The 20,000-nt window shown below is 38.8% G+C and overlaps 1 protein-coding gene across 12 annotated transcripts in view; it reads right to left on the bottom strand.

The window, feature by feature from the left end:
- Positions 1–20,000, bottom strand: part of LOC138049559 (galanin receptor type 1-like) — an 85,334-nt gene that overhangs the window by 11,849 nt on the left and 53,485 nt on the right. For 5 of the 12 annotated variants that reach the window (XM_068895889.1, XM_068895892.1, XM_068895891.1 and 2 more), the window contains exon 3: positions 2,840–3,237. In XM_068895889.1, the coding sequence (XP_068751990.1) occupies positions 2,840–3,216 (377 nt within the window). In that variant the 5' untranslated portion in view covers positions 3,217–3,237. Of the gene's footprint in view, positions 1–2,839; positions 3,238–3,502; positions 3,687–4,866; positions 5,212–12,333; positions 12,465–17,056; positions 17,197–17,236; positions 17,448–18,317; positions 18,413–18,999; positions 19,136–20,000 lie in introns of those variants that run through there. The other 7 variants (XM_068895895.1, XM_068895897.1, XM_068895888.1 and 4 more) reach the window with 7 other exon arrangements.

Here is a 20,000-nt window from a genome sequence, read left to right as displayed (position 1 = left end):
TTGGAAAAAAATGGAAGGAATAATGAATAACTGAAATCAAATTATTCCGCTTCCGCTCCTGAAAAAAGTCACGGTCATGAACTTCTTTAAAAAGTTCGTCTTTTTAGCTTGTTCTCAAAAGACCGAAAGTGAAAATAACTACAAAGCTGGCTTCATGTGTTAAAACATCTTCGTGTTGATGCTAGGCACCCGAAATGCCTCGCGACTCACACGAAACGACCCCCAAACATTTAACATCAAACCCGACGATAACACGGGGACAACCGATACATGTGTCGGAAAAAAAGAAAAACAAACATCTAACACATTTCTATCTAATTTATTCTTACTATCATCACGGATTATTAAAAATATTTAATCATTGTTATTAGAAGTCACTGATGATCTTTTTGTTGCCGTTGAATATTAATTGCACGCACAAGTAAACCGCTAACCATTTTCACTTAAAGTCGCAGGGTTCCTCTAAAAATCGTGGCGACTTATCAAACTCTAATCACAGCTGGTGAAACAAATGACACCTAAAAACACCTATTGAAATTGTTTTTGAATGCAATATTGAGTCGGCCAGAATTTTCCAGAACTGACTGAATCTTTCCCAACCTCGACCAATGGCTCCATTTGTTGCGATGTATGCTTGTTAACTGAAGAAATATCACGGACTAAATTATGGAATCTTAAGTAGACAACCTACGTCATTTACTTTGAATTTTACTGAAGTTAAAACGAGGAACAAATTGAATCTAAAACTCATCAAAATGCATTACATTTAAATAAATTATGTGGCAAATAAAGGTTTAGAGACTCAGAGACTCTGAGTTACTGATTAACTTAATATGTCTTTTATCGCGAAAACTGAAAAACCAAACCCAAAAATTCCCAAAATTCTCCAAATGTCCATTGAGTCTGGTCACGATATTCAGCTTTAACAGGCAGCTTACGCAAAGACGACAGCAACGGTTACGAGAACTGGCACCACGAAACAAAAAGCTCTAAAGAGCAAAAACAAAAACTCTGCACTCCCTGTACGTACGTTTTTCATTTTGGTACATTTCTTTGCCGTCCTCGTTCTGACAACGACGTGAAATTTCAGGTACAAGGGAGCTTACGAAACGAGGACGACGACGGCTAAGAGGACTTCATTTAAAAATACAAATCCGCTTTATTCATATCACTACGAAACTATTTCATGTCGTTCCGTGTTTAAAATGTGTAGTAACTGACGGGGAATTAAACTGGTATGAGTGGGTTGGAAGCGTAGAGAGAGAACTGAAAATTCATCGTCATGTGCTAACGTCCTCCACAGAACCTTGAATTTGGTCATTTCACGTCGTCATTTAGGAGATGACGGCAAAGAAATGTACCAAAATGTAAAACGCACGTGCAGAACGTGCAGAGCCATTGTTTTTGCTCACTAAACCTATTGTTTTGTAGCGTCGTCGTTGCCGTCGGCGTCGTCGTTTCGTAAGCTAGCTCCCTTGTGTAGCGGACGTGAGAACATGACGAAACATTTTTAACCCCAAACAACCACACAATTCATTCCAATTTTATTCGTGCAATGTTGCAACACACTTTCCATTCCAAACGACTTGGGGTTATATTTTTAGACGACGGTCTCGTTGGCTTCTTCGTTTGCTGTATAAAGATTTAGCCCGAAGACTGCTTTCCTACAATTCAATTTATTCTATTGCCACGCATTTGGATTCCAAAGCAACACATCCCAGAGCATTCATCTATTTACCTCTATCTGAGCTATGGAAAGCCCTCTTTTTATGTATAAGTGGTCAGTGGCCGAAAGTCGATAACTTCTTATCGCACACTTATCCGAGACTGGGTTTGTTTGATGAAGCATTTAGTTTCTGACCGAAAGCATAAGAAATAATATTCATAAAATTTGTCGTGCTCCGGCAGCAAGCTTTTAGCAAGATCAAAATTAATTCGGCGTTTTTGTTTTTTTTTTTATATAACAGTTCGAATCCGAGATCGATTAGGAACTCGAGATAAAGATATCTTTATCCAACCAGGCTGTTTTGTTCCTCAAGACTGATATAGCACACACGAACTCAATATGCTGTATTGAATTTCCACCGTTCAGGAAAATTGTTCGTGAAAAGATGCTTTCTAACTAAACAGATTTTAAATTAAAGTGTAGCTAAAATAATAATATCATACAATAACAAAATCCTTAAAGAGAATTTTTTTCAATGTTAGAGGCATCAAGCACCTACGGACTTTACAGGCGAATTCGCTTGCGATAATGTTTCTAGTCTTTCGTGGAAATTGAGTCGTAAGCAATGATTTACTATTTTATAAATAAACAACGTCGTTTAGGAGTTTTTGGTCCGTTATCTGAACGGCTTTCGTAATTCCAGGGCATTCTGCGGTAGTCCATTATTTACTGTAATGGCATTCAGTTTTTTCCGTCTTGTGATGGTTGTATTACCAGTCCTGTACTTTTACTTCGCGTTTAAAGTCAATGGCAAGATGTTCCTTGTCATAAAACCATTTGAATTCTCTTATTCCAGCGAATTTTTCTCGAGTACCTTAATTTCTCGATCGCTGTGGCTCACAGCTAAAATCAACCATATTTTTTTCGACTTGGTAAACTGGAATCCAGCCCAACTTCTGTTTCCCCGTCGGAAAACGCACGCAAAACTCTCTAGAAAAGCTATCGATGATCATCTAAGCTATTATAGAACAGTCCCTAAATATTGCTAACTGAACTTGAATGAGAATGATAAAAATATTGCCACTAATAGAAATAATATTAATATTAAATTATATAATGTGTCATGAATTGATGCAAAAAAATAAAATGTTAGCTACAAATTGAAGAGCTTACCTATTTAGGCTTATGGCAACAAGAGTTCCGACCGATGCGGTAGTAGCCAGAGTTTGCAGAGGATAAACCAACTTGCACATAACAGCGCCATAGGGAAAGGTTTGTGTCACAATTTCGCCGAAATCAAAAGGAATACAAATAAGAAGCACTGACAAGTCACTGATGGCGAGATTGAAGATGAAATAGTTGGTGACATTCTTCATTTTGCGTTCGCGGCAGACCACGAGACAAACCAAAATATTTCCAATGACTCCGACGAAGAAGATCACTGCGTAGCAAGCGAGTCGAGTGTAGTAGATTGGCTTTCCGCTGTCTTCATCGACAGAGTTTGAAGTCTGAGTAATAGCTGTAGTATTCATTGTCCCATTAGCCGTCATGTTAACTGGATTTACCTGACCCTGAAAATATAATTTCCGTCTTTAAGAGTGCATAAGCATTAGTTTACAGGTAAGACCTAAAAAATATCGTGTTAGCTTTTTGTGTTTCAAATGAAAATTGAATTAGAACAAAGAATATGGATTTTAAAAAACGTTATTGATTCTTTTTATGGTTATTTGCAAAATGTCATGTTTGAAAAAAACTCTTCTCGTTTAATGCTAAAAATATATACTCTGTTATTGGAGAGAAAAACAGTTCGCCAATTCAAATCCGTGATAGCCTCACCTCAAATACAGTTCATGTATACGAACGCGGGAGCTCGCATTGTTCAAATCTCTTTCGGTAACAAAATGCTCTTGAACTGATAGTCAAGAGGAACTTAGCGAATACTCTTATGCGATCAATACCGGAATCGATGCACATTTCAATAAATTTGCATTTTACATTCTTTTTGTTAGCGTTGAAAGCCAGAGATCGATAGAAAGAACTCCAAAGAGCCGTGGAGAAGCCACTTTTGTTTTGGTTGTCGGTTCATTATCGAGATTACAACTGGGAAATGAGCCATTGTTTTTAGTAATTATCAGCTCGTGTGGTATTATGTCCTAAGATTTAGACGCGCTTCTCCTAACAAAAAAAAGGTCTTGCCGATTGCATTTCACCGCAAGAAACGTTTAATTTTCTATTTGACTCAAATCGAAGGCCTCCCAATGTCTCGATCAAAAAGCATTCACACAATCGATTTTGCAAACGCAAAAACATCCGCCACTTTTAAGCTACCGGACTACAATTTAGTGCAATCAATTTAACTCTTATAGTGCTTCCATAAAATAAACCACAAAACTCCTTTTCATTTTTCGGGCAAAATTTGATTTGATTTGAAGAGAAAACCTTGATAATGAAGAAAATAACATGTGAAATCACTGCCTTAGGCTGTATTGCCTCGAAGAGAGCGAAATATGAGTTACAAGTCGGTGATTTCGTAGAAAACAGTTTTTAAAAACGTTTGTAGGTTAAAGAGTCTCACAGCCGGGGGTTAAATTGTATTGAGAGTATTTACACGGAATCATTGTGTCAATGAGGTGATAATGGGAAGCGAGGCGGTATTGATAATTTCCAGTGGTTTTCAATAAGACTTTGTTATCGGCAGTATTTCCGAACGGATTAGATAAACATTTCGAAAAGTAATAGAGATACTGCTAGATCTCGAGAAATCTCTTCTAAAAAGATAATTTTTCGTGTTGCATATTTAATGAACCCTAAGAGTGTGTAATTTGAAATAACTTCGTTGATAAGAAATAATGCTTAAAAACTTGCATGAAACGCGATCTTCCCATCTTCCCTTCCTCCATCTTCCTTCCGTTTTTCCACCTCTTTTTTAAGGCGACCAGTCCTAGTTGAGTGAAGGGTTTATTGTTTCTAAAAAACGGAAGAGTGCTGTGTCAGTGGGGGGCTGAAATGTGAAATCACAGATCTTTCTTACGTTGCTTAATTTACCTGAAAAAAAGTCGTTTGATAAACTTCAGTGAAAACCAAATTTTCAGCCTAGTTGAGAGCAATCGCAGGTTAAACCCTGTTTACAGAAACTAAGGGCCGGTTATTTTCAACAAAATCGAACGCAAACCGCAGTTTTCAACACTGAGTCGTTTTACCTCTAGAACGGTTTCCAGAATTGAGTTGCTCGCTTTTCTACCTTCCCTCCTACCTTGTCACTCTGCACTGTTTCCGTGTTTCCGAAATAAAACGTTTTACAGGACTGGCGGACATGAAAATAGCTTGAAACGCGGCATGGTTATATAACTCTCGTAAGTGTAGCTGCTCCCCTTAGCCTATCAAAATAGCCAATGCACCTTTTTTTGCGTTTTCGTAAGTGACCACTGAAAGAGTTGAGTTGTATGTGTCCACTCTAAAATAAAACTGCACACTGTATAAATTTGATGATCATGAAAAATCTTGACTAAATTAAGAGATTAAGGTGATATGCCTCAAGCGAATTTAAGATTCTTTTGATCGTGGGGCAAACACTAAACTGAAAGCTTCCTTAGTATCTGGTTACTTATGATAGCAACTAGATTTATATTTATTTTGACAGTGCTTAATTTTTTTTCTTTTATTGAACTTCCGACAAAGTTTCAGACGAGAGCATTGACCGTTAATGGTGAGGAAATGTCGTTCTTGTGCGTTCAAATTACCGAGAAGATATAAGCTGAGCAAATGCATTTTTATTGAAAAAACCCAAAACAGAAGAAAAGAAAAATAGTGCCAGACGTTCCATATTTGCATAGTATAATACATTCAGAGCTCCCTGCGGCCATTAATATAATTAGACAGGGCTTGACACTCAAGTAGATTTCAATTTTGTAAACCTAGCTTGGTCTCTAAAACACATGATTTCTTTATTCCATCTTAGGCATTTTATCCGAAATAACCATCTGGAGCAGACGCGCGTATCCTTCCCGCGGATTAAAAACTGCCATCTTATCGCAAAAATACAATGTTAATATGGCACGTCGAATTTGATTTTTCGTGAGAAAATGAGATTGATTTGCGTGTACAAAATCAAACACTCCTCATTTTTAGAGATGATTATAAGTAAACAAATAACAAACTTTCTATTTAGAACTAAAAGTGTGTGTGTATTGAAAGTCTTCGCAAAAAATGTCAAAGGCGATTTAAGAAATGATGAAAAGTCCGATCCTAAAGAAAATTTCCATAAAAGGTCATGAATTTTTCCTCTCTCTTCATCAATTAATGTTTTTTTTCTGTACATGCATGTGTTAAAGATTGATCGAGAGCAAAAACTTAGGACTTAGGATTACTTGTCATTTCAAAACCCATTCATATTTAACTTTGTGTTATAAAATGTAAAAGGGAGTTCTTAGGAGTTCTTAGGGCGTTTGCATGCAGTAATCCATCCTGCCAACAGAGCCTTCCTTAACTCGACAAGAAAGGAAGGACTCTGCAGAAATCTGTTACATGTAATTCTTTATTGAGTGTGCGCAAGCCGTTGCTTGGACAGTTTCAAACAATCGCACTCATAGACGCCATATGGATTCTCGTACTGAAGGCTCGATCTTGACCTTCGCCTTGTCAAAAATATGATGCGCGCGCTGCCTAAACCGGTTTGACCGGAGTGCCGGGCTGCGGTAACTTGAAAGAATAATGATAATAATAATAATAATAATAATAATAATAATAATAATAATAATAATAATAATAATAATGTACTTGCTTATTACGCATCTAAAAATCTCGATGCGTTTACAAAAATATTATATACATATATACATATTATAAAGAAGTAAATCATAATTTAAAGAAAAGTTCAATTAGATGAATTATATGTTTCTTAAAAAGAAATGTTTTGAGTCTGGTTTTAAACATTTCAACTGTTACAGAGTTTCTAATATTGAAGAAGTGACACGACTTCTTCAGAGCCTCTATTGCTCGCTCTCTGATGAGTTTGGAGAGGCTCTGCTCGCAGGGTGGCAGTAATCCTGCTCAAACCGCAGACTTTACTTGTGGTCGGGGCCACATACCACTCTTTGTAATGGTTGAGGGTTCTCCGGCTGTCGTTCTTAACACGAGGGTAGGTACGTTTTCTTGACCCCTGACCATGAACTACCTCGATGGACCAACGTCCGGCATGGATCACTCGAGTGGACTAGTTAACTAGACTATTCTCACTGCATAATTAATTAGCTCATTGTAAAACACGCTGTTATTCCATCGCATTCCCTCGTTTTCGCCCGTGCTATAGCGCCAGTAATGCTTTGCGCCATTTGGAGTTTAAATTTGTTCTCTCCGCTTGGAGCGTGGTCTTTTCGTCCTGTACTCCACGAAGACAGTAGTCCTTTGCGACCCGCCCACCTCCTCTGGTGGCGGTTGACCAAGCTCCTATCTCCTCATATCCTCGTTGCATGCCTACTGCCTCATCAGTCGCGGACTCTTCCCATAACTTAATCTTATGCGATGAGGTATTGAGTATGCAGTGAGGATATAGTACTATCTAAACTCGACTAGCATCCTGAACAATATTGTTGAGACACTTTTTACTTCCCTCTCCATATCTACACATGTTGTTGAAATTGCATCCATTGGAAATTCGGAAAAAATCCGAGCTTCAGATGGGATTGCAACCCACGATCGTCGGTGATCTAGTCGGATACTTGAGACTCTACGGTCTCTATAGTAAGCAAGAGTGAAATGTGGGTCTTTGACTCGAACTGAATCGCCCAGTTAAGTTTAGTTCCCACTGGCGACATAAGGATCATAAGCATAATCATAATCATAAACATAAACATAAGCTTCTCATGTTCTAGTGGGGACGGCCGCTCTTAAAAACGTAAAGCTTCTCCTCGAAGCTGGCCGCCATCTTGAAAATGAACCGACCCGAAAGTACTGGTCCTAGACTTTAATTGGTCAAAACACAATGACCCTGTTGCGTCATTATGTTTCTCATTATGTCGTTATGATTTTCGCGTTCCCACTGCAAAGAAAAGCGAGTCATAGTCAAAGCCATAATCATAATCATAAGAAAATGATCGATCATTTTCTTATGATTATGATTATGTTGATCATAAGGGCGCCTATGATTATGTTTCTGGACGTTCCCACTAAGACATAAGCGACATAACAGCGTTATGTTCGTTCTTATGATTATGATTATGATCGTTATGTAGCTAGTGGGAACTAGGCTTTACAAAGTCAAATAAGGACTGACAGCATAGCTCATAACTGTACCGCTCAGTCACCTATGAGTGACCAGGATAGATGGATTATTTGACAAGTACCCATAAATTCCTTTAAAATCATTTACCATACACAGTGCCTCGGATAGCTTCCGTAATGCCCACATCGAAGACTAAAACCGAAGCTGGAGGATTAAGAAACAATGTTAGCTTTTATTTTCCACTTACCACATTTTTAGCAAATGTTTTGGTGCTGTGTTTGGTTTTTTTTTTTTTTTTTTTTTGGGGGGGGGGGGGGGGGGCTTCTTTGAGTTACGTTCTTTGATTTATAATCAGTCTTTAAAATTAACGCTCTACGCTTTTTTGCCTATGTCTCTGTCTATCTTAAATCTAACACTTCGTTCTCAATGTTGCCGTTTTATCTTGCTTTGCGCTTCGCAAACTGTTCCTTGCTTTTCCCAGATCTCGTAAAAAAGGTGCCAGTAAGGTCCATTAAGCTTCTGTTTTGCTTTTTTGCCCAAGGAGAATGCTTTCTGCACGGCTGCTTTCATATGAATCTTCCGAAGCATTGCGATAAAACCACGTGACAGAATTACAATGATTGCGCGATGGACAACTGACTCATGGCCATTCATCAAACTGACATTTTCCTTTATTCAACCATAGTTAATAGAGGGGAATGGTTATGAAACCCGACAAATTTCTTTGTTGTATGTTTTTGTTCTCTTTTTTGGCCTTGACCGTGCACAAAACACAATAGTTGTTTACTCCGTACTGAGGAACTAACCAATAGAAACGTGTTGGTTACGTTATTCATGCTTAGTGTACTGAGCGCAAAACAAAAGATTATGCACGGTCCTGGACTACAAATTAAATCTTGGCATCTTTGTTTGCTCCTTTGATGTTTGCCGAACTTCAAAACCAGTCCCGTCTATTAACTATGGTACAATCTATTTTAACCTTCAAATCTACTTAAAAGAAACAAATATTTTAAAAACCAGAGAAGATGGCTTCTCATCGCTATTTCTGATATCCACTTGACTAACGAAACTAGCTCCTGGAAAGACGAATTTTTTAGAGTTATGACATAGCGGTACCCAGCAAAACACGTGAAAGCTAACCGTTTTCAAAGTAGTTTTTAGTCCTAAATACTGTAGATCAGCGTGGCTTAGTTCAGAAACGCTATTTCTTGTTACTGGGTTGCCTATGGCAATCCAGTCGGAAAATGGGTAGATTTCCGTTTTCTGTTTTTTAGTATTTTTTTTCCGTGTAAGTAAAAGTCTTGCCTGTCACTCCCCTCCTAAGTGGTGTCTTTGTGCTTAGAGTCTTCTTTGCGTATTTTGTTAGGTTTGAGGGGGCTGGGGTAATGCGTAGCTTGCTCTGCACAATTAACCTGTAATGGCGTTGGAAGTCATTGTAACGCGAATGGCGTTTTAGTACATCTTTAAAGAAAATATACCCATATGGAGCTCAAGAATGGAACGTCTAGACAGGCGGTGAAAGCGATGAGTAATGGACTTCGACAGCGTGAATCTTTCGCCCGTCGAGCCGAAATCAAAATGAGCTGTACTTTTAATATTTCGCCAAGGTGGTGTTACGTACAACACTGAAACCAAATGGAAATTTCTCTGGTAACTTACGGGTGCAACAAAGACAGAGAAGGAATCGAACACCACAAGTAGATCTGTGATCTCTGTTGTGTCTCACAGTGTTTACTGAAGTCGCATCTATTTAAAGTTTGCCTGTTTGTCTGGCAAGTAACATTCATTTTCTACTCGACTCTGCAAAGGTTAAAAAAAATTGGAAATGTGACAGTGAAAAATTATTTGAATGAAAGCTTGTTGTCTCTTTTGTGCTTTATTATGTACGGTCAAGGTTCTTTCGGTTCTTTCGCAAAGGGTTTGATGTGAACTGTCAGAAATTTATTTAATTGCATATGCTTTGCGATTGTGTGTTTCGCTTGCACGCACGCAACTGAAATAGGAAGGGTTTCTTGCCTCTTATAGCAAATATGTTGCTTGTTTCGATACATGTTTCGCTGGAAAATATTTCTGTGAAATTTCCAGCTTTTGTAAATTTATCATGTTGTGTAATTTTCGAGCTTAGCAAATTTGCATACATGTGTTGAAATGTGATACGGGGAGAATTTTTGTGGTAACGCATAAGTCACGAAAATAAACAGGTCTGTTGGAAGCGTGCTTGAGTTTCAACAAAATGAGCCCCAAAATCAGTGAAAAATTGTGACGCTGATGAATAATAAAGTAGCTGCCATTTCCAAAATGATGAAATTACCTGGTGATAAATAACGTCGAACGCGTCTTGGAGAGTAAATTTTGACTTTGCGTAAACAAGAGTTGTGCGATTGTGATCTTTGTTTTGACTTCGCTCATTTCATTGTCAAACTTTATAACACTTGACAGAAAAAGAAACTTACAAAAACCCGGTATCTTGCCATCATTTGACACAGATACTTCACTGTTTGGCGAGTAAACATGCCGCGGTAACTTAATCACGGCGCCCGCTGAATTCCGGCCATGTCACTTTCGATTTGGCGATTTATTTGAACGAAGCAAAAATCTCCCAAAATGGCCCAATTTATACTAGAGACGGATAATCCGTCTGGACGAACTTGGGCAAGAATTTTTTAGTTCGTCTGATAATCCGTCCGTGTATAAATACGGGCAACAGACGGATTATCCGTCAAGACGAACTATCTGTTTAGTTCGTCTGCCAAGACGAACTATGGTGGATAATCCGTCAGGACGGATAATCCGTCTATGTGTATAAATGCACCGACAGACGAACTTAGATGCCGGAATGAACACCTCGTTACAGAAAGCCAGCGGTCTCTTAGCAGTAGGATACAAAATGTGTTCGCATAAACGAAGTACCTGAACAAAGGCACCAGAACAAAGATGCATAATCCGTCTAGTATAAACGGGACGAACTATAAGACAAACTAATACTGTCCTTTACAGTTCGTCCCGTATTTATACTGGACGGATTAAACGACCAGACGGATAATTCGTCCAGACGGATTATCCGTCTCTAGTATAAATTTGGCCAATGTTTGTCGCTGATCGTAACTTTTTATATTCTATATTCACGGTTCAAAATTAATGTTGTTTTCATGTCGTAAATATGTTATTCTCGATCGACCGTCCTGGAGACTTCCTTCTGCTCTTTCTAAAAACTGTGTATTAATAGTTATTTACTTTTGCATCAATATTTGTTTTTGCATAAAGCAAGCTAACAAGATCTGTACCTTGCTGAGTTCGCATTTGTTAGCGTTAATAGTATTTTCGGTCCGATGCTTCTGTTTTATGAGGGGTATATTGTTTTGGTCCAACACAATCAACCCCGCTAAACACTAACCCCGCCGACCAGGGAATAAGTTCAGTGAACTTCGGCATTATAAAGCTGTCAGATGCTCAGCGGGCACGCTTAAACTTGTGGTGAAAAGAAGTTTATCAACATGACAGCCCAGAAGCCAATGTTTCTCACTTCCCATTTATTTTCTTCAATCTTTCTGGGTTCAGTACTTTGCTAGTAACCACATGTCTTCTCAGACTATTTACCCAAGACTTCTACCATGGCACTACAATGATAGACAATACCAAACCAATGTCGTGCACTGTTAGAGCTACATATTACGCAAGGACAGATCTGTTTCGTCGTACGAACGTGTGAGGACCTGTGAGCCAAAGGGCCTCTTCTGGTATGACTTCTAATGACCTTGAAAAAAATTGTTTGGAACGGTGCACGTACCACAGGCAACCCAGTGTACCCTCACGGTGGATCTAGTTGAACTAAAGCTCTGTTTCTGCTAGTTTTCATTCCTTTTAAAGCGGTAAGCTTGTCATATTAAGATGGAATATTGGGTCGTGTAATTGTTACGAAATGTCCAATGTCATTTTCAGAGTGGCCATGAGTGTTGTTGACCTCGCGGATCGCGATGCTCAGTTCGTATGCGTATGTTCATAACAGCAGGTTGCACCGTCGGCATTTTTGGGTGGTCTTTCATATGCCGGATCCGAAATAATTAATGTCCATAAAGCAAAAGAACAAAGCGAACATAATGCCAAATTAGCAAGGCATAATCAAAGGCAATCAAAAGATATAAAATCATTATAAAAGGCACTTTTAACATCATTTTAGTCCAAAAAACTAACCGCATTTTTCGTCCGTGCAGCTAGGACTGAGCTGTCAATTCTTGTTTCTTAATTTATGACAAAAAGTTGTCAATGTTTTAAAAGAGTCATTCAATAAGTCCACGGATGGTTGGAAAGCTGTCCCTTTAGATATTAATATTGTCACAAGGATAATGGTTTCGTTTGGCCGAATTTTCGAAATATCAAATGATCGAGGGAAGCACAACAAGTTCTTAACTCAAATTCATGCATTAATATGTTAAGATATTCTACTCACTTGCTCTCGAGATTGTGAACCTGTTCTCTGCTATTATCTCTGCAAATCTCCAGATTAATATTTTCGGTTAAGCCTCGCCCGCAAAAAGAAAACCGCCACTCGCTTTGTTTATGCATGTTACTGCTTCAGGCATCCAACTCCGAGTCGGCGATATCAGAGTTGCGTGTACGTGTATACGTGATTGGCGTCAGAGAACGAATTATTACGCACGAAGACGTTAATAGCCCTTATTCACGATAGCCGCGTTGGATTTGCTATGATCATGCAAATTAGCTACACACTTCTGAGGGAGCAACAACACAAGTTCGAGATGTTATAACGATCATCTTAGCCACACAGATGACTTGTTTCACGTTCATTAAATGTTTATCAACTAAGTAGTAAAACAGAATGATTACACTAGTTACTTCGACGTTTTTTTAGTGAAAAATGAGTAGATAACGAAAAAGAAAGTCAAAATGTCAAAGGCAATCAAAAGATATAAAATCATTATAAAAGTACTTAATTCTAAATGTTAAAATGGACTTTTAGCAGTGTTATTTCAATATTTCGACGAGCCGATTTTTCGCAGTTCCCCCTAGCAGCACATGCACATGGCTAATTTGCTTAACAATTTGAAATTTGTTTAAATAAGGTTAACTGCTGTACAAATCGAAACTTCTCGTGTGCAGAAATTCAGAAAACATTCCAAAAGTTCAGAATGACAGAAAAAAGGCAACGAATCATTACATCGCATTATGGTGTCAGTATTGTTGTCAACCGGTCTTGAAACAGATCCATATTTTCGCTAAATACTGAATGAGCGAAGCAAACCGTCCCCGTTAAGGATTAGGGAGCTTAAGCAACGACAACGGCGACGGCAACGAGAACGTCATCTCAAAATATAAATTCGCGTTGTTGTAATCGCTTCGTTGCTATTTCAACTTTTTTGATATGACGGGGGTGTGGTAGTTCCTCAAAAATGACGCTGGTAGGAACGGCGCTCAATTTAGGGCAGAAAATGAAAATTTATCCTCAAGTAATGACGTTGTCCATAAAACCTCAAATTTGGCTGTTTCACGTTGTAGTTTTGCTGACGACGGCAAAAAAATGGACAAAAGTGAAAAACACACGTACAGGGCGTGCAAAGCTATTGTTTTTGCCTACCAAGTATGCAAATTTGTGACGTTCTCGTTGACGTCGCCGTTGTCGTTGCTTAAGCTCCCTATTAATTTCTTCACGAATCGCTCTCTTAAAAAGCGCGTCATAAGATGACAACTTTGTCGTGTTTACAGCTTCCTCGGTCTTTTTACGCTATAAATTATTGAGTAGTTTAGGTTCCATTTTGGAGAATTTATATATTTATAAAAAAAAACTATCAAGTTTTTGTTGCTCCAAATGAATATTTCGAGAAAACAATTTCGTGGAAACCTCATATTCGCTTACAAAAAAAGTATCTTATTTAAACGTCCTAAGATCACTAAGCTGCCGTATTTGCAAAATTAGCCTTATTTGGTCTTATCTGCCATTAGTGCCATTAGTGAATTCTTCAACTAGCTTTCCGATTTCTTCTTTTTCGTTCAAGTTGTGTTGTAAAATGCAACGATTTTAGCTTCGATTTTAACTTTGATGAACAACTGGGGTTTATGTGGAGAGCAGAATCAACGTGTTTTTATGTGCCACTAAGCTTTGAATAATTGTTATTTTTTTAAATAATTAATGACGGATAGGTCCTTGGCTAAAATACATTGCAGAGAAATTAGGCAGGCATGTCTATGATATATCAACTTCTTCACGCAAACTTTTGACTTTCTTCCGTCAGCTTTAGAGAGGACTTCCGTCGCCACTTCACCATACAATGGTTTTAAATGGCCGATATACTACATAATTATACTAAGGAGACTTGCCCGACGCAGTTTGAGACAGAAAAGAGAATTTCTGATGTAAGACCGGAACTATACATTTTTGGCACCCTTGGAACATTTTTATTCGAACAATATTAAATTGCGTTCATCACCTATGTTACGAATTTTATCCAAGCTAATGCGGGCAAATTAATTTGCATTTGAAAATATTTGCCCGCATTAGCCTCCATTTCATGCTAGAGAATTCGAAAATGGTCTCTTCCTTAACCCCCTCTCCCCCCTCCCCCCCCCCTCCCCCCGTAAGGAGGCTCCCATGAGTTTTAGGGCCGCCCGCAACCTAGGGACTAGTATCGCACGTGTTTTTCTGAGTTTTGTGACGTCGGTGTGACCAAAATCTATAAAAATTAACTGCTAATTTCTCGCCTTCCCTTCGGTAAAAATTTTTAACAATTGACTCATTTCTAACCACACATATACGTACAGTTCCTATCAAATATCTTACATTTTTTAAAATCTGTCAAAGCTTATCGTATATATTAAGAAAAATGACAAATTACAGAATACCGACAAAACCGTCTGCACCTCCTTGACTCTTTACCACTTCAAAATGTCAGGTAATATCATTTCCATAATATGGCAAAGAATAAAAAAAAATCCCCGAATGAAGTATAAATATTAAGGAATTTAGGCCAAATATAAGAATACATCTGCCTATCATTAGATGTGATGTTGCCATGGTAACGGTCATAATGCAAGAATTGACACCCAAAAAATAAAACTTGCTATACCGGTACCCATACTGGTAAATCTCTACCGGAATAAAAGATTAAGAGAAATTAAATAGGTTTCCTTTTGTAACTCGTGCCCTGTAGTGAGGGTATTCGCAAATACTCTCGAGAGCCACCTTAAGTTGCACGTTCATTAGCTTACAGATCCAGTCACAACTGAGAAACTACAATACTTAATTTGTTATAATATATATATATATATATACATACAGCTGTATAATGCACTAAATCGATAATATAGCTGTTGGAACCACATTATCTTCAAATAATGAAAATTTGCAGGGATTGCTGTTAACCCTTGGCACTAACACAAAGACATAAACGAGGATGCATAATTTCTATAATACAGGGGCACCCAACGACCAATTTGTTGTAAATTGTATTATTATACCCCAGTTAATGAAAATAGTGTTATTAAGGCATTTTCAGGTGTTTTTCAGTGTTGCTGGGAAAACATTATCTGTTCCTTTTTCCCAGCAAGACACACAAGAAATTTCCCAGCCAGCTAGATAAAATTGGTTGGTTTCCCAGCCAGGAATTCCGCGCGCTTTCAAATCCCATCGACCGAACAAAAGCGACAAAACCGGGACAAAACAGGTTTTTTCCGCAAGCGCAATCACTCTGACCAGCCGTCGTATGTTTGTGGCTACTCTCTGGGACAGGGAAGGGGTTCTTTTTTCTTATTTTTCATTTTTATTTTTTTAGTCGTCTTCAGTCTTCAGAGTTTCTAAAGCCAGCTCGGGTTGAAATGCTAGAAAAAGTCAGCAATTCTCAGGCATAACCTCTATCAATAACAAAATTTCCCAGCCAGCTAATCGAAACACCTGTATTTTTGCCAGCTAGCAAGATTCCCCTGGGGAACAGATAATGTGAGGAACAGATTCGTTGGGTGCCCCTGATAATACAACTGTATAATGCGCTTAATCGGTAATTTATCGAGAGGATTGCTGTTGCCCTCAGCTTGACACTTACACAAAAGCAACGATTTAGCGTCTGCGGTGATGCATTAATGTTTAGATGTTTATTCATTTTTTGGTTATTTATCTATTTATTTATTCAGAGGATTTCTTCTATCCTTAAATTTGGTTTTATCAACGGAGTTGATAATGTAAATTGACCACCGTACAGACCACCGTCAATTTACATTATCAACTCCAAAGATAAAACCAAATCTTTGTGTACTACTTCCCGGCCGACGCAGCACCACAGTTTATTTAGAAACTACCCCCTTTCTTCTATCCTTAGTTTAACACAAAAAAGGGGGTACAGTCAACTCTCTCTTAATGGACACCTCTGTAAGACGGACACCTCTATAAGACGGACACCTGGTGCTGGTCCCGGCCGTTTCTTAGTCATTAGGCATTAGGGTATCCCTTACTTTCAACTTGAAAATATCACTAAAAATTATCATACGGTTGAATGGCCCACTTCAGGGTTCCCAGTCTACGTCGACTCTCTATAAGCCGCACACCTCTCTAAGACGGACAGCTGAGGCTGGTCCCGATGGTGTGATGACAACCTCGTTCCCAGAACCTTTCTTTTCGCTTTGGGGTGGGCGAAGGGAAGGGGCCTGGAAATCAGGCTTCCCGGGCACAAGCCACGGAGTACCTGTTCTGGGTCGTCAACAGTGCTCATTTCACAATCAAGTATTATTTATTGTTTATCCCGGAATCTACTCAGGCTCTAGAAGTCTTAGATAAAATATCTGGAACAAAATAAAACACATTCGTGGATGGAAGGAGCGTTCGACGAAAGACCTATTCTTTGCGCCATGTCTTCGCAGCTTTATCACGTGCAACCAATAAAAAGGGGGTAAATAAACATGTTGCCACCAACAAATACACTATATCTGTGTATGCGAATATTCTGGCGAGGACAAATTTTCCGAAGGGAACCAAAGTACCGAGTTTGAATACGCAACATTTTCTAAAACAACAGACGGACCTCTCTTTTTGAGTGTGGCCTCTTGAAAACATGCCTTTTTCCAGATAAGACTGTTTTGTAAAGTTATGTAAGTTTAGGATATACAGACTTCAAGCTAAAAGATTCAAATTATACTCGTGTCAGTTTTTAACAAATAAGTCTTCTTACCGTTTTGGCGTCTCCTGAATGATCAAGTCGACTGAGAGAGTTGTCTGGATGTGCAAACAGCTGAATGAACGCGAAAACCGGCGGATTTTTATTTTAAGGCAGAATACCGTTTTCACAATGGTAAGCTGTTCTAAAATGTGCTTGAGAGAAATGGGCATTTAGACAATTGACTTAAAATACCTGTCTTGTCATCTGATAGCAACTTATTCCCTGCATACTGATGTTCAGTGTTAATTGGAAGTAAAGAAGTTTGTTGTCGTGTTGGAGGGAAACATCTACGGAAGTAGAAATTGCAGATCTCAAAGTTCTTCATTGGAGTTCCATTCAAATTTTTTTTTCTCGTTTTAGGGCCCCGTCGAAGAAGGTTTCCGACCTTGGCCGAATTTATATCGGACAGCTGAGCCAACGGATTAATTGAGTTCTGGATTGGGCGGAGCTCACGATCATGCAATTATTAGCAATCGTGTTGAAAAAGACACGGCGCGACACTAATTATTAAAGACACAGGTGGCACATAGGATTTGCATGGGAATCTCGATAACAAACTGAAAAAGATATTTACCCGCAAAAGTTCTCCATAAAAATGCTGTTCTTTAATTAATGTCGTGCTGAATTTCTCCCTTTTTGTGTGGTTATTTGCTCTCACCGTATCGAGAGGGTCAAGAGAACGGTTGACCAGCCGTGCCAAAATTCGTTGTAAGCGAGCCTCGAAGGATTTTGAAAAATTGAACTCTCGGTGGACCTTGAAACTTGGTCAAGGAGAAATAAATTTATCCGTGTGGCCATCGCCGGAGTTTGAGCATGACTGATGCCGGAGAAGAGTGATTTTATCGGCGAGATGTGAGGTAAGCGAGAAATTATTTGCCAGCCTTTCCTTTGTTTAGGTACGACTGTAGAGAAAGCTGCATATTAAATTATTAAAACTCAGCCAACTGGTCAAACAACTGGTCAACCGAGCGGCGGTTGCGAACTCATCCACATCTACATGTTCCAGCACTCGACAAAGTCCTTTTTTGACTTATGACTGTTTCTGCTTAGGTGGCCTCATACACCGTAAGCCTTTTTAGAGACACCACGCGGCCAAGCCGGCCATTCCTACTGGGGAGAAGAGGACAGCCACAACACCGGGGACTCCATCCCCTACTCTTTTCGAATAGTGTGTGTGTGTGTGTGTGTTCTTTAACGTCCTTCAGGGTTTATGAACATTTAAGGGTTGTGCGACGGGGCCTACCGTTTACATTCCCCCCCCACCCTCCCCTACCTCCGCATGACAGCCAGATGCTCAACCAACTGAGCCACCGGACTCATGTCTTCCTGACTTTTCCCTGACATAAATTTTAGGATTTTCTAGTAATCCTAGGACAAGAAAGACCAATTTTAATGATCAGTCAGTTTAACAACAGTAAATTTTTTCATTGTTGCATTGTTGCATTGTTTGCCCAACATACAAAGCACATGGATAGCAAGGAAACGTCTTTGAGTCGTTTTATATCAAGAAAATTTATCCAGATGAGAGGAGTACATATAAAATTTCCCTGACTTTTGAGCTCTTTCTTTAACTCTCTAACTGTTTTCAAACTATCCTGACAATTCCTTGACCTCAGTTGAAAAAGTTTCAGACTTCAGTTTCAGTGGGAACCCTGCACTTTCATTTCAATGAAAGTTGGCAGTTTTAAATTTCATCAATTTCGCTTTAATTAAAGAAGCTTTGTGAAGGAGTCACAAAGAAGAGTTTGCAAGAGAGTAAGCGACCTCTTTTTAGCAGCTGAGAAAGAATTTAATGGCGTTTTTCACCGGTCGTTTCACCTGAGGTTTCACACAGCTCGCACTCGCAAATTACACTGGATTTCATTAAAGCACGTGTAAGAATGAATTTCCAAGAAATCTGAAAAAGTATCATTTCTGGCTCTGAAAAGGACATTGAGATAAAAACTGGTCATTACCTTATGCGATCGAGTTGTTTTGGTTTTCCGTTAAGAGCTACTAAGCTTCACAGCAGACCAAAACGCGTGGAGCTACACAGCAGACAGAGGTGACAATGGCATTCGTTCGGTTATGTTCCGCCGGGCTCAAACTGCGATGACGTCTGATATTTGCTGTTGCTTTGGAAGCACACATTAATTAAACACTTCTACGTGAGATAAAAATCTCCTTGTCATTGGATCTCCCATCTTCTGCAAACACAGACCAATTTTTTATCCACTTGGCAAAAAAAGACGCGCAAAACATGAAAACAAAACATCACGTTCACGCAACCGAACTGACAGCGCATCTCGTTTCAGACTGGCTGCGGTTTCGAAAACTATTGTCACCATTTCGTCTAAATATATGCTTGAAACTTATGACATATTTCCTCTTAAGATGGTTTTTTTTTCTAATTATAGCTTGCCTAAAGCAAGCAATAAGTAGAAAAGCGATCCGTTGTTAAACATGTTAAATTAAGCCCGTTCCGCAACCTTATGTTCTGTGGTGCGCCGTGCATTACTAAGGAAGCGAGGTAGCACGCAACAAAATGTCGATAAGATATATTGCAAATACGATCACTTAATGAAAAACCAACATAGACCGATGATATCAACCTCAAGTGTTTTTTCCGTTAAGATATGAAACAGAAATGCACTCACCGGGATTAATTCATAGATCAACTTGGAATATTGCCGTAAGTTCTAGGTTTCTAACTGGCTCACAAAATCTTTGTTATCAGCTTTATATACAGTATGGACCGTATGATCGTGCAAGTGTTGCCTGGCTGAATATGGCGGAAAAGTTTGTGGCGGGAAGCAAAATTTTCAAGTATTTAAACCTTTAGAATTGATCGGTTATAGCCAGCCGACACTCATTGAATAATTACTAAATACAGGCGAATATTGAAGATTATTAAATAGTGGAAGTGAAACTAGAAACACTTGTAAAATTAAAATTTATCTCCTGTTGCATAATCGTG

This window comes from Montipora capricornis, chromosome 5, assembly GCF_036669925.1.
Source record: "Montipora capricornis isolate CH-2021 chromosome 5, ASM3666992v2, whole genome shotgun sequence".
Classification (NCBI taxonomy): Eukaryota; Metazoa; Cnidaria; class Anthozoa; order Scleractinia; family Acroporidae; genus Montipora; species Montipora capricornis.
Note: the sequence above shows the minus strand (reverse complement) of the source record. Positions and strands in the feature narration are given on the sequence as shown.